At 35.9% G+C, this 18,587-nt stretch overlaps 1 protein-coding gene across 5 annotated transcripts; it reads right to left on the bottom strand.

Annotated features, from left to right (window-relative positions):
• Positions 1 to 1,826: 1,826 nt before the first annotated feature.
• On the bottom strand, positions 1,827 to 8,323 carry LOC107770472 (F-box/LRR-repeat protein At3g48880-like). 5 transcript variants are annotated; one of them, XM_016589786.2, is made up of 6 exons: positions 8,158 to 8,323; positions 7,145 to 7,317; positions 6,679 to 7,049; positions 5,871 to 6,023; positions 2,871 to 3,259; positions 1,827 to 2,678 (listed from the first exon to the last, which is right to left on the bottom strand). In XM_016589786.2, the coding sequence occupies exons 5-6, from the start codon at positions 3,227 to 3,229 to the stop codon at positions 2,123 to 2,125; spliced, it is 915 nt and encodes a 304-aa protein (XP_016445272.2). In that variant the 5' UTR covers positions 3,230 to 3,259; positions 5,871 to 6,023; positions 6,679 to 7,049; positions 7,145 to 7,317; positions 8,158 to 8,323; the 3' UTR covers positions 1,827 to 2,122. The 5 variants fall into 5 exon arrangements, with proteins under 5 accessions (XP_016445272.2, XP_075111455.1, XP_016445271.2 ...); XM_075255354.1 differs by lacking the exon at positions 7,145 to 7,317 and having other exon boundaries at positions 8,158 to 8,292; XM_016589785.2 differs by lacking the exons at positions 5,871 to 6,023; positions 6,679 to 7,049; positions 7,145 to 7,317 and having other exon boundaries at positions 8,158 to 8,294.
• Between the last annotated feature and the right edge of the window lie 10,264 nt (positions 8,324 to 18,587).

Below are 18,587 nucleotides of genomic sequence, written 5' to 3'. Positions count from 1 at the left end.
TCTGTCTGCCTCTTGTTCCCGATGGGCTAAATCATCGGCACGCTCCTGTTGGAGGTCCTCAAATTTGCCATGAATATTGGCAGTTTCAATGGCTGCCGTTTACCGGTCCTCCTCGGAGTCACGACTGATGTTTGCAATGTCATTTTCCGCCTGCGGCATTCGGCGGTCCAGGTCGTCCAACCTTTGCACTAGGTTGTTGTGTTGATCAGGCACCGTATCTACGATGGGTCGTAATCGGTCAACCGTTTCTTCTAGGGATGCTAGGCGCTCCCCATGATTCACCATGGTCAGAAATGGTGATGATGGCAAATGTGTTCCCTCGCCCGATGTCGAGCCTAGGTTCTGATACCAACTGTTACGCAACGCCTTCCTGATGTTCCTTGGAAGGGCAACGTAAGACTAAGCAACCGACGACAGTGTGGTTGTTGTCCGCCAATGAGGTCCCCTTCGCACGCTAGACTAGATTGTCAGTGCCGTGCGGAAAAACCAATGTCACGAGCAATTGCGAAAGCTGAGAGAGAATTGAGTTTCGAGTGATGATGATGATTTTATTGATGAATGAACGCTGAATACAAAAGATGCGGTGTCGAGGGGGAGAAACACCAGTACAGAAAATTGATTGCTTGAAAATGTTTGATTGCTTGATCCCCCTAATAATGCTTAAAAAAAATAAACCAAAGTTACATGACTTGCCCTAATAAAGCTGTAGAAACACACTGAATGAAAATAATATAAACTAGCCTATAATTACAATGAAAAGGACTTGGTTTATTACAATGTAGAAACAAGTCCGATGACAGCAACTTTGTCTTGCGGGTCAGGGTCTGCGCGTGCGGTGCTGTTGGCGTGCGCAACACTTGTTATGTTGGCCCGAGGCTGGGCGCTGGTGCTTGGCATCAGGGTCTATGCACGAGGCGCTGCTAGAATGGGCTTGCAGCTGGGCGCTGGCAAGGCATCAGGATCTGCGCGCGCGACATTGTCAGTGGCGCGGCGTTGTTGTCTTTGGCCAGCCGCTGGACACTGGCGAGAGGCATCGATGGGGCGACAGAAGCGCATGCGCGCTTGTCACTTGGCGCAGCCAAGACCACGGGGCCGACCATGGCGCTAGGTATTGTGAGACTTGCTAGACCGCCATGGGGCGCGGCCAAGGGGTCATGGGGCGTGTCTGAATTGCCTAACCATTAGTTATCGTGTAATTTGCAGCTATTATTATTTGTCCATTTAGGTATATATATCTACGATAAAGAGGGAGAGGACAGTCGCCAAAGTATAGGTAAAGCTAGGTAAAGCTATAAAATTAGTTGTCATGTCATTTTTGAAAGTCAATTTAACTAACTTACGAAACTAAATTAGGTTAGATCAATTCAATGAAATTAAAACTAAAATTCAAATATTCAAATAATATACAAAAAGTATTACAACTTACGAGTTGTTCTCGTGTTAATAAGTAGCGGAGCTAAAATTTTATCAAGGGGTGTCAAAATATATAAAAGTAAAAAATACAAAAGAAATTAAAGAGAATCAACACATTATGCATAATTGTTTTTTACCTATCTACACTGTATTATTCCCACTAAGGGTGTCAGTTCACCACTTGCTATAAGGTGGCTCCGCCACTGTGTTAATATGATAAAAAAATATTTTATAATGTTTGTCAAAATATATCTCTAATTTTTACGTAAAAATGTTGCACCTTTAATGAGCTTCCTTAAAGATCAGCCATAACCTAGAGAGGATCATAGACTTCTTTTCTTGTTTGAAAACGCAGAAACAAAACGCATCCACGTACCACAAAGAGAAAATTATAGGAACACAAAGAAATGTGATAGAACAGGAAAACAATCCCGCCGAAGAAAATACACTAATGTTACAAAATTACAACATGAAAGTAACATTACTCTCCCATGTGCATGATGATGATACAGTTTTATATGTCTCCTATACTACAAAGCTACTCTCCCTTTGGCCACCAAAGGAAAATACCTGCGGCTAGCAACCGGAAGCTGATTCACTTCCATTAACAATGACAAGGTTTTATTTTGCTTCATATACACAATTTTACAACAACTGGACCTTTAACAAGGTATCTAACTTATGAAAAAGCAATATATCCTTAAAGTTGTCAAATTGCAAGAGATCTCACCTCATCCACTTTCCAGAGGTCTTCTTCATATTTATACCACCTCATCAGTCCTTCATCGTTTCGAGTGCGCTGACACATGATGCACGAATCACTCATGCAAGTCAGGAATTTGCGTAACCTTGAGGCTTTTTCAAGAATTGATTCATCAAGCTTGGTCAGAACTTTTCTTGGTGAAGATGGAGGGACTTCAGTGATTAGGCAATGGGATATGTTGAGCACTTCCAACTTTTTTAAGCCCTCCAAGATAATAACTAAGGCGCCTTTAGATAGCACTGTGCACCGCACACTCAGTACTTTCAAGTTTGGAAGAAATGCTACCAGTGTAGATGCAAAGAGAATATCACATGGCCCCATAATCTTGAGCTCAGCAAAATTTTTGCAATTCCTTGCAATTTCCTCCATGACGTATGGTGGATTTGCTATGCTAGGCATTGTCAGTGATTCAAGATCTTCCCAAATACGAATAGCCCTGCATATTCCTGTCTTTTTTATTCTGTTCCAAGCAGGCATAACTAGACGTTTAAGCCGCGGACACCTGAAAAAGAGTAGATTTGATTAACTGTCCTTTTCATCCTCACTGTAAACTTTGCTGCTCCTGAATTAAAATAATGGCAAATCATTGGACATCTAAGATATATGATGCTGCCTGAACTCTGGAATGATTGATGTATGGTCTTTTAATTAAAATAATAGAGCTAAGGAAAGATGAAGGTTTATCAGGGAATACCTCTCGGCAGTATAAGTCAACTGATCGTCGCTGACATACAGATTGTAATGGAAGATTAACGTTAGTATGTTTCCACGACTGAGGTTCAAAGCAATCCTCAGGAGGCGGGTTAATGTTTTATCAGACTGACAGTCCACATATACGTACGGCTCTAACGGGATTTTGATGAAATTTGATTTTATTACAGACAAGTCCAGCGTTTTCCAGAGAAGTTGATCAGAGCAAGCTAATCGCCACGAACTACAAACTTGAGCAAGTCCAGAAGTCAACTCAAACAGGTCAAAGGACTGCAATATCTTCACCAAGATATCGTTATCAAGGTCCTCCCATCTCCTTACAGCAGAATCTCCTTCTTCCATCACAAAAGCTTCAACGTCGCATGGAAACACCTGTAATAAAAAAAATCATTACTTCTCAAGCGTCATTATCAACCATGATGAAATCTGAATTCCTGATGTCAGTTTGATGTTGCTGATTGTTCGCTCTGTATTCTTGTGAAAGTAATCAGACCATGAAGCAGAAAAGTTGAGCGTTAAAAGAATATACAGAAATGTCTACGGGAGTACTGGGATTCCCGAAATTGAAGAAACTACGAAAATCTGAACCGAAACTTGAGTTGGTTATAGATAACAAAAGATTTCTAATTTCATGCTGGCATAGCTGATTGGAGCATCACATTTCAGATAAAGATAATTATTACGGAAAGCAAAATGATACATAAAAGACCTAACATCAATTTCTTTTGAGAAAAAGGAGATGCAGTAACATCAATTTGCACTTAAAATTCCCTAGAGAGGAAACTTCCATGTCCATTAGCATTAGGATGGAAAAGCTGGAGATTTGTTATAAGTTTTGAAGAACAAGATAAGAATGAATAGAACTGGGGACAATTAGGGCTTACTAGTTTCCAGGAATCAAATAGAAGGGGATAACAAAACATGTTTACTCCATCCATGTATTCTATGTGATTGGGGGCAGAAATAAAGATGTTTATTTGATTTGTGTATTTAACAAAGGGTACAAAAACAACAATAAACCTAGTGGATTCCCACAAATGGGGTCCGTGGAGGGTAGGGTGTATGAAGGCCTTACCCCTACCCTGGGAAGGCAGAGAGGTTGTTTCTGTTAGACTCTCGGCTGAAGAAAAGATGAAAAAAAGCAGTAGCAACAAGCAATAACAACAACAAGATATTAAGAAGACCGAAGAGAAATTTAACAAGGGGTAACTAAAAAATATATAAAAGTAATAGTTTAAAAGTTAGTTGAAAGGAAAAAACCATATAAATGTTTGAATATTATTAGTTAAATCAACTCCCAAAACTTGACAAAGTTATATAAGATAATACTAGTAAGAAAACAACAGCAAATATGCCTTAAATCTAAAAAAAATGGAGATAGCAATATGGTTCTTCTGCAACCATTCAACTCTACTCGGGACTCCAATTTCCAATATTAATTAACAACAACTATGCTTCAATCCTATAGTTGAGGTCAGTTATATGAATATCCACTATCCATTATGCTCCCGTTGAAGCAACTTCATTCTAATACTCAAGACAAACTAAGGATTCTCTATAAATAAAGGTTTTCTACATTTTCTGCTGAAAAACAAACCACTATTGAATAAAAAGGACTCCTGGCAAACAACATACCTAATGCAAGTGTCACGACATAACTAAGCCTTAATCCTAACTGGTCAGAATTACCTATATGGATCTTTCGCTTCCATTATTTTGGAATTTGCTAATTTTGCATGGATTTCGAGAGATTGTAAGTTCTTTGGGACAACTTCCGTCCATGTAATTTTAGATTTACCTCGTCCTTTTAACACCTTCAACCATCCTAGCGTCACACTTACAAACCGTTTCATTTGAACGTCTAACATAAGACATGACTGAACCATCATGTGGGACCTTTTTTCGTTTTATCCTCTATGAGTGCTATTTGTACTTTTTGTCAGACATAACAATTTCTTATCTTATATAATTTTGTATAACCGCACATGGCACATCTATCATAACATTTGTATTTCTTCGACACACATCATATGAATATGTTAAACCTCAGAAACCCAACACCCAATCCAGTATATCATTGTTGGTCTCACAACTATCCTATAAGTTATAACCTAGCCTTTCACTCTGGTAGGTATCTCCTTATTGCATAACACTCATGTGACACTTCTTCATCTCAACTATACAATTTTAATTTTCTGTGTTACGTCTCTATTCTCCTGGAAATTGAGCCTAGACATGAACTAATTTGCTGATATCAAACCTTAATAAATAAGGAGCTAATGATCAATGTAAAACTAGTTAATTTATGATGGATCCTTACAATAACAATAACAGGCAGAGAAATGGTATCAAATATTTTGTGACATCCCGAAACAAAGAGTGTCAAATAAATTGCAACAAAGGAAATATTGATAAAAAGTCCTCGATAAAAGAACCAATGATGTTTGCTAGGAGGCACCGTGTCCATTTACAAATAAGTTCTAAATTGAAAGCTAAACTAGCAACTAAACATGATGGATCTTCAATCCTATTCCAAGAAAACAAATATAGATTATAGGGCTGGAAAAAACACTAGTATTTTTATGTTAAAGAGAGAATAATTTAACACATTTAAATTCTTAATACTTGTGATAATTTTATCTTAATAGAATGGTTTCAAACATCTTGAAATGTCCTAAAATAGAAAGAGGTTATATAAATTGGAAAATTAGGAGTATAAATATATCAGGATCAAGAATATTCATCCCAGAAGGAGCTTAAAGAATGGAGAAGAAAGGAGCTTGAATGAAGCGGAATTTCTCTGTAGTTCGTGACTTCTCATAACAAGCTACAGTTCTCACCATAGTTCAAGTTGCTCAAATGAATAACACAGTATCAATTGAAGTATAAACAATCAATTAAGGAACAATGATATTACTTAAGAAAATACCAGTTGACAAGTCATAGCCAAAATCTCTACACTCCCTGGCCTTTTAAAGCTTACATTGATGTCAGCCGCAAGCTTGTATTGAGCCTTTGATCAATGATGGTAATTTATCACACTTGTATGTCCAAATACAACAGTACTTGTGATTGAAGGGAAAGGATGGGTGCTAACTCCAAGCATAAAGAAGAAGATAGAAAGCTGTTCCACGGCCTACAAAGATGTGAACAGTAAGAATGCCTTTCTCAAATGGCTTCAATCACAAGCTTATGCGCCAATAAGAGTCTTTGGTTATAGGCGTTTCATGTAGGACAAGAGAGGAGATCTCAGGACTACAATAGGCAGCAAAGATGCAGCAAACGTGGGACTCATTTTGTGCTGGTATCTAGCTGAATTATGGAACAAATCCCCATGGACTACAAAGGCTTTGAAGTAGCCAAAGGATCAGCAATAAATTGCAGAATCAAGAAGGAAACAAGTAAACAGAAGGTTCTCTGCCAGCCCGTTGACAGATATTAAGAGGAAGAAAAGGTCTAGGAAATCCAGTTAGTGAGTTGCAAAATGCACCAATGAAACAAGAAAAGCTTCAACAAATACTTTTTCTAAATAAAATCTTACATCTCGACTACCAAGTTCTTGATTTCTGAGACACTAATACTCCAAAAAGAACACAAAAGCTGAAGCGTACCATAGAGCATGCATTTAAGGGGGAAAGTTTCTAGGAAACATTATTTGTGTGTGTGTTTGAATGCTCTGGAAAATCATAAAAGAAAAAAGTTGAATAGTGTGAGTGAAGTTTTCAACTACATTATAGCAAATCGATCCGAAGCAAAAGTGGGAAAACATGATAGAGAATATTGGAACTCACCTTACCGTCCTCTTAAACCCAGCATCGTTATTCACCATCTCCCTCCCTCCCTCAAAATCAACTAAAGCAATCTCTTACTCAACTTGGTCAGTGATCCCAACGGTTTCTCAGAAAAGGACAGATCAGTGACCTCCAAGATATGGAGTTGTTTAGTCAAATAAGGCAAGAGATATGTGATGGAGAGGGTTTGATGGTGGTAATTAAAATGGAAGTGGCAGTTGTAATCAGAAATACGGACCAGCAGTTCCTGGTAAAGTGGCCAAAGCTTTATATCTAATCTAACACTGGCTTCTTTCTTTCATCATGTTGGAAGAGATAGGTTCAAGAAAAGCAACATTCAAATCTGTGGCATGCTCATGCAAAATTGATACCTATAATAGAATGTGGTATTCATTCAACAATGGGATTAATTGACAGATCACCAAGTATGCTTATTCACCATATCAAGCTGAGCCATTTCCCCTACCTTATACAGCATATCCATACAACCCAATTTCCGCAGATTTTTCAATTGCCTTCCAGATAAAGTGAGGAAATTTGAGATTTAGTTACGCTTTTCTCTTAACCTTCTTTTTCCCAAAATTTTTGAAGATCCAAACATCTGGTAAATGACATCCCTAAAGACCTATTAAGCAAACTCTGAAGAATTGCTGTTAGACACAGTCTTACCAAAATACCCTTGGCTCTATAGATGTAAACAAAGAACTAGAAACCTAGAAGCAGATTAGTAAATTCAAAGCAAACATGGAAATGAACCTAACACTCTGCACATAAAAGTCTCTTTTTTTTCACTTGCATTCTTTTTCATAAGCATGATGTTCAGGCCAGCTTGTGTGTTCCTCGACTAATTCCACAAGGTATCGCTTTCACTTGCATTCCATAAAACCATTTCAAGCGGAGTTCTATCCAATGAACTGGAAACCCATTTTGCTTTATTTGAAATATCAAAAAACAAAAGATAGCCCAAAAATATATGTATCTTTCCTATAAGAACTGTATACAAAACTAAATCTGTGTACAAAATTTCATTCTTAAAAAAAAAAAAACCTTAGAAAACCACTGATTAGAAAAAAACTTAGCCGTGAAAATCAAATGTACTTATGTTTGCCTCTAAAGTTCAATTGGCAGCCTGGTTTTGAATCTTTATGGGAACAAGAAGATATAATCTTTAAGAATTAAATCGTTACGTTAACAAAAAATTTTAAAAAAAACACGTAAGAAGATATAAAACTTTTAAGAATAAAAGATCCGCATTTGATCATACCACACTAATTGAAATGCAGAAAACAAATAAAATAATTCAGACAAGCTCAAATTCAGAACAAAAATTCCACAAGTTGTACACAGAATTACTTTAACACGCTTAACAACTATTGGAATCAAGATCCAACTTGAAAAAATTACTCCAACAAACAACCAGAATAAGGAAATAAAGCAAAGAGAGAGAGAGAGAGAGAGAGAGAGAGATTTAGGACATGCCTTTAGAAGATACCAGGTAACTGTTGCGAATGATTTACAACTTTTTGGAGCGTTGGTTCAATTCAGAGTGTGTGTGTGTGTAAATGTGCGGGATGATAGTGTAGCTGGTGATGAGGAGCGAGATTAGGATTCTTGGGACGGAGAAAGATATACGAAGAAATGACACAAAAGCCCCCACGTATTGGCAGGTGCAGAGTGTCAAACTGTAATAATTGTACCCTGCACCTCCCACTGTGTCAAAAAGAAGTGTCATCATATCTTCCACTCCTGATTTTGGTCAACAGTCGATTTTAATTTATTTTCCTTATTAGTCCAAAGTACTGACTCCATCTTTTTTTCCTTATTACTTAAAAGTACTGTACTCAATCTATTAACTGAAATTTCCCCCCCTAAATTTCTCTTGTTTCTTGATTGTTCTTTGCTGAGGATTTCATTAGGCAGTGTTGGACGATGCATTTCTAACTACTGGGATTTAATGTGTTCGTTTGAGCTTAATTTACTTAAATTTAATTGATATACTGATTGATAACTGATCATCGTCGATATTTGCTAAATTAATACCGAATCGTTGATATAAAACCAACCGATTCGATTAGTGATTTAGTATATTTAAAAATTCGAAACATATAAGCTAAATCATTAAAAGTAAATACCCAACAAAATCGTCCGACAAGCACCCCTATTTTTACCCTCTCTTTTTTTTTTTACAAAAAAAAAATGAGTCAATTACTCAAATGGTTACTCAACTATCTCAAATTATCTCCTAAAGTCATTTTACTTTCGTTTGTAACAACAAAGTTCTGAACTATGCCTATTGCACTAAGAAGGTCACTCAACTAGATTTTTCAAATTTTTGATTGTCAATACCTATTTTACCCTCTAAATTATAAATATTTATCTTCTTTTTAAAAAAAAAATTTAAAATTATGATTTTCTCTTTTAATTTATATTATAGACTTACCTATAGAATAAATAAATATTATTTATAAATTAAAAAAATAGAAAGTATTTAAGCATATATAATGCTGGAATAACAAAATAATGAGCATAGAAAAAAATAATTAGAATAATGTGTTAGTAATAATAATTTTAATATTAAAAACAAAAATTCAAAAATTTATTTGCACAATTCAGAATGAAAGAAAATAAATATTGTAAAATATATATTCCATGCACGTAATATAAAAATAATTATTTAAATAAAAATATTTTTATAATATATATTTTATATTCTTGAAAATTATGCTCAATTATATTATATATATTCCATGCACGACTTAACATAGCATATTTTACCATATACAGATAGTTCCTCTGCTTTCCAGTGATATAACTTTGTGTTGTCGGAAAGTTGGTAGAAATATAATAATATAATTGAGCATAATTTTTAAGAATATATAATGTATATTATAAAAATACATTTATTTAAATAATTATTTTTATATTACGTGCATGGAATATATATTTTACAATCTTTATTTTTATTCATTCTGAATTGTGTAAATAAATTTTGAATTTTTGTTGTTAATACTAAAATTATTATTACTAACATATTATTCTAATTATTTTTTTACTATGCTCATTATTTTATTATTCCGGCATTATATATGCTTAAATACTTTCTATTTTTTTAATTTATAAATAATATTTATTTATTTTATAGGTAAGTCCATAATATAAATTAAAAGAGAAAATCATAATATTAAAAAGTTTTTTTTTTAAAAAAAAGAAGATAAATGTTTATAATTTAGAAGGTAAAATAGGTATTTGGCAATCCAAAATTTGAAAAATCTGGTTGAGTGACCTTCTGAATGCAATAGGCATAGGTCAGTGACTTTGTTGTTATAAACGAAAATAAAGTGACTTTAGGAGATAATTTGGGATAATTGAGTGACCATTTGAGTAATGGACTCAAGAAAAAACATTGAAATGAAGACTTAGGAGTATTTTTGTTCATTATATAGTTGCAGAAAATTTAAACATAGAAAAATATATATATTAAATATTTAAGAAAGTGAATTAATCTTATATCTAAATTTCTCTTAATTCTTCTGTTATTTTGAAGAGAAAGAGGATAATTTGTTCATTTACATTACCTGAACGGAAGCTTGTGCAAATCGAATAAGTTATGATAGTATTTAATTTTTCTGTAAAAAATTGAAGTTAAATTCAGCTAGTAAGTTCTATCTGGTATAGCAATGGATTTTCTAGTTTTTTTTACTTCCATTTTATTTCCACCAGGTCATTCTCTTAATTCTTTTGTAATTCGATTTTTCTTAAACGCCTTATTACAAAAGTGATCAATAAAGTAAATGATGATGTTTCAATTAGTGAGCTTGCAAGTTAATGAAATAGAAAGAGGAGAATTTTACTGATTTTTGTTATACCCAAAAGTTAAAAGTAGAGTAACATTAAAAGATTTACTACTCCTACATGTTATGGCAGGAATCTTTATCTATCATTGTGAGAATTGTCGTGTTGAAATGGATCATTTGCCTTGCATGTTTGAATCATTAACCATGTCTTTAGTCTATGATAAAAATGATTTTAATGAAAATCAATCAACTGTGTCTTGAAAACGAAATAAGTGAAAGTTGTGATAACAGTAATTTTAAGGAACATTAATTAATGAGAAAATAATATTGTATAGCTGTTATCAAAATAATAGCTGGAAAATGTATATTTTTTGTATATATATATTTTATATATTATATATAAAAATTATATATATTTTAACACTTTTTCGTCTAACGAATATAAATAGTCTGTGACACCGACTAAAAGTGACAATACCCCATATATAACTGACAAAAATTTTTTGACCATTTGAGATCACGATTTATGTAATCTAAATGAAATTCACATAAACTTAATGACGTGTGCCCGAATAATGTGCTTTTTGCACCTAACAGAAATAAAAATTCATTATTAGCACCGACCTATTGTTTGACTCAAAAGATATTGGAACCTTTTTGAACAAATTAATTAACAAAAATGAAGGGGTAAATCTTAGTTAAACATAATAAATTCCAGATCAATGAGTTAATTGAAAGAATAGTGTATGAGATGAAATAAAGGTAATCGATCTTATTGAAACTCTTCATTGTGGCTCCCATTAATCAATGGGGGGAGGTAGTTTTACATGTTTTTCTGGAGATTACTTCGTTCTTCTTTTTCATTATGAAGATTACAAAAGAGAGAACTAAGGAGAGAGGATGGAGAGGAGAACCTCCCTAACCGAAGGTTTTCCCCTACTATATATAGTCAAGGGACCTTTGCTATTTACTTGGTCCGACGCTCTCTCACACCAAGTCTGCCTTGGTCGTCCTCTAGACGTTGTTCCTTCTGACTCGACGGGTATCGAGAGTGCCGGATGTGGAGTAGGACATGTCGTCTTTTGCTTCCTTGCCGCCTGAATGGGATGTTGGTCAGCTTGACCGTAGCGGTAAGATTTTAACCAATACAGTTAGTCCCTCCGCCTGTCGGGGTCGTCCTCTGTCGGGCCAGGCAGGCGGATCATGAGTGCTACGAGTTCGAGAGAAATCTGACTTCTCGTTCCTTGGTTATGCTTCTTAGGTTTCAAGTGAGATGACGACGTTCTTTCGATAGACCGTTGCGGCTGTTTCGGAACCGAAACGTCGTTTGGTATTAAAGCGTTGTTTCGTGGTTGCCGCCATTATGACACACGTTATTGGGGAACCAAAACGTTTCGTGCCCTATCAGATTCGATTGGTGACTCTTGGATTTCGTGCTTGGGGAGATTTATGCCTCTTATAAATAGAAGGAACACATCATTCGATTGACACACTTCTCTGCCTTGTTCTTGAAAGAATTTTGTGGATATACTTTCTTCCTGATACTCTGAATTTTCATTCACCCCCATTTGACTGAGAACTTTCATCCTTCCTTTCGATTGTCTTTTTGTCACACCATTTTGACAAAATGGCTGGTGATTCTTCTCGCACTGATCTCCCTGTCACAATTCCGGTGCCGAAAAATGTTGCTCTGGTCACCGGAGGAGTAGAAGTGGTGGAAGATGAAGAGGTCCCATGAGTAGTTGAGATCTTGCCTCTCCTGGGATAGAATAGAACGATTTCTGCGATCGCGCCGGGGTGGAGCCTGTTGATACCCAATTTTTCCCCAAAATATTTTAAAATTGCATATATACCTTCAAAATCATGCATTAATAGCAATTGATATTTTCCGCAATTTTTCTATATTTTTATTAATTTATCCAGCATTTTATTTCCAATAAATAATTACAGAATTGCATCACAAGTGATTTCAAAAGTATTTCTTGATTTAATTTATTATTTATTGTCCTATTTAAACCAAATTATTCCATAATTAGCCAAATTGGCATCGTTTGGCTACAATTGCAATAACTTTGCAATTATAGCCCAAACATATGATTTTATACTATTTTTGACTGGAAATTAATCATTTGTATTTTTAAAATACTAAGTAATCATTTTTAACTATTTCTATGCATAAATTTTTTTTTGTACAATTATCAACTATTTTTATATATTTTTTATTTAATTTAATTGTGTATTTAACAAATAGCCAATTCCATTTCAATTCTAGCCTAATTGAATTAGACCCCAACCGAATTAAAATAGCCCAAACCCCAGGCCTAATCCATCAAAATTGCCTGACCCAATCCCTGGTCCAATCTAGACCGTTGATCAATTCTAATCGACGATCCATGTCCCCCTCTTTTCATTATTAACCTAGTAGTCTAACCCTCCCCCAAACCCTCATTCTCTCATCACTCTCTGCCGTTACATCTCTCATCTCTCTCAAGACTTTCTCTGCTAAACCTAAGCTCCTACTCGCCGGCCGTTGCCTCGCCGGTATCAATGGTGGTTCCACCACCGCCCCTAGCCTCCATGGCTCGCTCACATGCCAGATCCTTGCTACCTTGAGGTCCTCAAGGGAATCAGAGGCTGTTCAAATCACACCTATGGCCTTTTCATGCCGTTCTCAGGCCACCCTTGGCTGTCCGAGTAAGATCTTTATATTTTCCGGCTAGATCCATGGCTTCTGAGCTGGAATCTCTTTATCTCTGGGTTATCTCTCTCTGAAACCCTAACTCATCTCTTGAATCTTCAGATCTACCATAGATCTGAGTATATTTTGAGTTATTTTTGCCATTTTCCATGATAACGTCTCCGATTTTTCAAAACGCCTCTTAGTCTTCAAAACTAGGGTTTCTTAGCCCCTTTTTCAAAATGACTTTTCCTCTGATTTTCAGTATTATTCTATAATTTTAACTATGTTTAAACGGTTTATTTAAGCTTTTCTTTTATCTGATTCATTATGTTTAAAACCCTAATTATTTTGGTCTTAATCCTGGGTTCTGAGAACTGTCCTTGCTTATTTGTTCGTTTAATTTGCTCGCATGTCTGTTATTAATGAATATGTTCTATGTTTTATGTGATTTTTACTTTACTATGCTTATTAGGGTTTCTGTTTTATTCCTTCTTGCCTATGCTGTGATTATTTTGTTTATTTTACAGCAATTTCTGTTAATTCCCTTAATCATTACTACTCATATTTGAATCCCTAATTTCCGTGTAATTGATACCTTTCACTAATCTCTTGTGATGATTTCCTTACTGATTTTCAACCTCTAAGATATTTTCTTGCCTTATTTTTTGGTCGGCTATGCTATCAATCGATTCTTAAGTACTTTCCTTAATTAGATTTTCTGAACATAGCCTAATTACTTGTTCTATACTTACTATGCCTGAAAATATTTCCTTATGTGCTATGTTCCAGTCTTATGTGATCTCTTTCCTTATTTGTCTTTATCGTTTGAAGTTAACTCCCTTAATTAAGGGAGTACTTATACTGATTTTATACTAATTGATACCTAGTTCCATAATTACTGCTTGACTTTAGTTCTTACCTTATTATTCTACCTAGTTTCGAACTATATATATATATATATATATATATATATATATATATATATATATATATATATATATATATATATGCTCTCTCATTAACACACACAGACACACACGAATACATTAGCTCAAACTCCCTCACACTCAAAACTTTTCTACTCTCTTTCTTTGGTTACTTGCTATTATTCTGAGTTAGCCGGCGGCAAGCCAAGGCTAACTATTGTGCTCTCCTTCAATTTGTACTTACTGTCCTCTTTACTGGTATGTCCTGATTTTAGTTCAAAGTTTCAAAAACAACATGTTTCCTTTATTACTTCAACTCATCCTATTTCTAGTCTGTTTTCATTTATGGTTTTGTTGTTCAACTGCAACTAATATGTTTGCTTCATCACTTTATTAGCATGCTTCTGAATGTGCCCCTCCCTTAGACTCAACATGTTTATGAAATATTATCCCCTTCAACATACCCCAATGTGACTCTTCCTTAATTATGTTTACCTTTTTGTGCAAAGTAGTTGGTTATCGTTAAGTTACCTGATTCTGTGTTAATTCTAAAGTTCCTTAACCCCTTAGCATATTGTTGATTATGTACTTAAGTGCTCCTGCAACTATATGTTTACCTATGTGACCTATGTGTCCCCAAATCCCATTACCCCTGTTTACGGAACCTACCTTGGTTCTATGTTCTTTGGTTATGTATGAACCTGTTTTGGGTGCTGTGTTTGGACAGTAGCTTATTACTCCACTCTCTTTTCAAAACTGTCTTGTTGAATAACTCTCTCTGTTGTTTTTACAAAACTATTTCAAACAAGACTTTTTTCAAACTGTTTTCCCGTTTAAACCTTTTCAAACTATGCCAAACACTCTCACTCTACTCTTAGGTCCTTAAGTTCTGCCCCTCCAATGTGTGACTGCTTAGGGATCCCTATAAGATCCCTCTGAACTCTAATGCATTGGAGCTGGCCCTTCCACACTGCACTTACTCAACTATGATTATAAAATCGGGGTATGAGCACTGCCCGGGATCCCTTGAGGTCCTTAGGGAACTCTGACACACCCGGATTATGTGAAAGGCTGTGAGGCAATCTGGCATGGGAAATTCTGGAAATTTGAGCCTACTTTCAGGCTCCCTATAGTGTAACTTCTTATTTTTTTCTTATCTACTTATGTAATTCATGCAATACTGGTTTGTAATAATTATTGTAAACGAATATTGGAGTTGGCTAGTGAAAAGATGGGGGCAGTTATACATGCTATAAATATCAAGGGTAGGAACCATGCTTTAGGTTTACATTTTTGTATGTGCATTAGAATTCATATTTAGGACCAATACATGCAAAGCATATCATGCATTAGATACCATGCTCCTAGGTTTCATGTATACTGTTTTCAGCATCTCATTTTGACATCCTTATTATCACTCAGAAATCCTGTTTCTAGGATAAACGACAACATTAAAATAAATTGTTACTTATGTATATTTTGAAATCATGTTGTAACCTACTGTGCATTTAGAAATCATGCTTTAGGAATTTTGCATATAAACCATTCTAAACCTTATATGTGCGTATTAGATACCATGTTTAGGATCTCGTTCATACTCACTCAGCTACGCCTAATTAAACTACTGATGCATGAAAATGAGTATTAACAGTCTCATCCTGCTTTAAACAAACTGGTAATAATTATGTATTTTGTAAAACTTAGAACAACATGTTTTAGGTAAAATATCTCCTACACTGTTTTAATAATTCTGGTAACTGTTGTGCATTATCCTACACCTAGGTAAGCCTTAGGTAATCAACCTCTATAAAACTGGAAACTGTCTCTTTTTATTTACTGCTTAATGATTAACAGGCTTAAAATTAGTAGGCAAACTGATTAGGCCCCTACTTCTAAGTTTTTTAAAAAAAAATCTGCATGTCTCTTATGTTCTGATACTCACCTAGACATCATGTCTTAGGATCTTATTTAACAATACTGCCTTTATTTGTGTTTGAGTCGTGCTTTTTACATGCCATATATGTGGAGGTAAAACTGAGCCTCTTATTTGCCTCTTCCTGCTTTTATTTGCTAAGAGTTCTATGTGTTCTTGCTTATCGCCTTAATATTTTCTCCTTTAAACCTTAGGGGTCTGTCTAGAACTACCTATAGGTGGAGGTCCTAATTTCCTCCAGAACCATTAAGAAGGGACGGGTAATAGCATGCATAGAGATTGTTAAATAACACTCGCTTTAATGACCGCTAAGGGGTGGGAAAGGGTAGATATGGATATGATGACTATACGTTAATGTCACGTGTAGCCCCTCATTGAAGAGTGTTTACCGGGCATTGCGTGGGGTGATACTATAGTCTAACCAAACTAGGACCCCTCCTTCCCTAAATCCCTTTGCCTAAAACTTTACTTTTCTATATAACTTGTTCAAATTTTTTGTCTTATTGTCTGAGTCACACAATGTCCAACATGCTCTTATTTGTAATTATGCATTTAAAACTATTTATTTGTTAATGGACTAGTTCATAAGTATAAGTTCGGTCAGGACCCACCGTTATGGACCGAGAGGGGTGCCTAACACTTTCCCCTCGAGGTTATTTCGAGCCCTTACCCTAAATCTCTGGTAATGCAAACCAATCCAAGATTTAATCGCTCTAGGTTCCCTAACGCACCATAATCTGTTAGGTGGCGACTCTTCAAAATACCCAATTCCCAAAAGGAAATGAGTTATTATCCCCATGAATGTCGAAACCTGGACTTTCTTCCCCGTAAAAAAGGGAGGGAAAAAAGGGGGCACGACAGCATGTCGACTCTGCTGGGGATACCTTTAGGCTCTTACCATAACGAACTTATTCTTATGAATTAGTCCAAGCATGCTTTATCCCCTACCCTTTCCCCTTGTTTTAATTTAACTGTCTGTTTTCTTTTGAGTATTTATGATTCTTTATCCCTGAAACTGACTTGTCTTTTTATTTCTTTTTCCTGTAACTGTCTTTCAATTATTTAAATACAGTATTTATTTTTCCTACGTGCAAATACTTGACTACATGTTATTAGTTGTTGCATAAATTATGTTCCACATCATATTCCACTCGTGCGTATCAAATCCTATAGCAACGCTTAAATTAAAACAATGGGTACCAGTCTAAAACCCTTAAATTCGGAAAGGCTTATTTGCGATAAAACCAGTCGATTAGCGGTGCAGTCGATGGTTCCGTGCCTTCCCCCTCAAGTTGTCCGCTTGAGGGTACCAGTCTAAAACCCCATAGTAGCCTTACTCTGGTCAAAATTATGCATGCATCATGGTCAAACCTAGTCGGATCAATATGTTGTCCACATAATGATCCTTTAAGATAAGCCTTATCCAAAAGTCCATTGGGTTTTCCATAATCCAAACAGATACAACCACGTTTTGTGCATTAATTTGGAGAACTAAATGTTGATATGCTGATCGTAAATCTATAAATAGTCGAGTCTGGTGGGGGTAAGACCTAACCCTTTTGTTTTGCAGAAAATAAGGCACGAGGTCCCCAGATTCGGTATGGTTAGCAATATCCCACTATTGCTGCTAGATTGGTGGGAGAACCTTTCCACAAGTGACAAGAAACATGTGAGAAAGTACCTGGGTAACTTGCTTTCCTTGCTAGATATTGGGCCAAACAACAAGTTGATCGAGGCTGCCACTTTATTCTGGGATAGTGAAAGGGCTGTGTTTTGTTTCAACAACATAGAAATGACACCACTTCTAGAAGAAATTGGAGGGCTTGCGGGGTTAGTTTGGGATAGTCCCAGGTTATTGGTACCAAAAAACCGTATTGGCAAGGGATTTTTAAAGATGATGGGGCTGAAGAAGAATGTCGACCTAGTGTGCTTGAAGGAATCTTACATACCTGTATGAGAGGCATGGCCATAGCAAGTCTTTCCGTACCTACCATGATGAGATCTCTCTCACTTCTCTAGGTCACATCCACCGCAGAGTGTTCGTATTCATTGTATGCTTCTTAGGCTTGATAGTGTTCCCAATGAAAAAGGGAAGAATCCACACTAGGTTGGCCATGGTCGCCAAGACTTTGATGGAAGGGATTAATGGACAAACATATACCATAGTTCCCATGACCTTAGCTGACATCTACAGGGCTCTAGAGCGCTGTCAAAGAGGAGTCAAGCATTTCGATGGTTGTAACTTGTTGATGCAGTTGTGGTTGTTGGAGTATTTACAAAAGGGTCACTATCGCCAAGAATTTCCGTGAAGGGCTTGGAACGACCATGTTGCCTTCCATCACCCCAAGCGGATAACTTACATTCCAGACAGGTTTGCTCAGCCGGAAACTGCTAAATAATGGGTAGGGTTCTTCGACAATCTGACCGAGGAACATGTGCTTTGTATGTTTGAATGGTTACCAATCATTAGATCTAGGGATGCTCTACACTTGGTGCTGATCGGGTTGAGAGGGATATACCCCTATGTCCCTATCCAAGTTACGAGGCAAGCAGGCAGGAAATAGGTTGTACCAAGG

The sequence above is a fragment of the Nicotiana tabacum genome, chromosome 6 (genome assembly GCF_000715075.1).
Source record: "Nicotiana tabacum cultivar K326 chromosome 6, ASM71507v2, whole genome shotgun sequence".
Classification (NCBI taxonomy): domain Eukaryota; kingdom Viridiplantae; phylum Streptophyta; class Magnoliopsida; order Solanales; family Solanaceae; genus Nicotiana; species Nicotiana tabacum.
The sequence above is the reverse complement of the archived record's forward strand: the minus strand, read 5'-3'. Positions and strand labels throughout refer to the sequence as shown.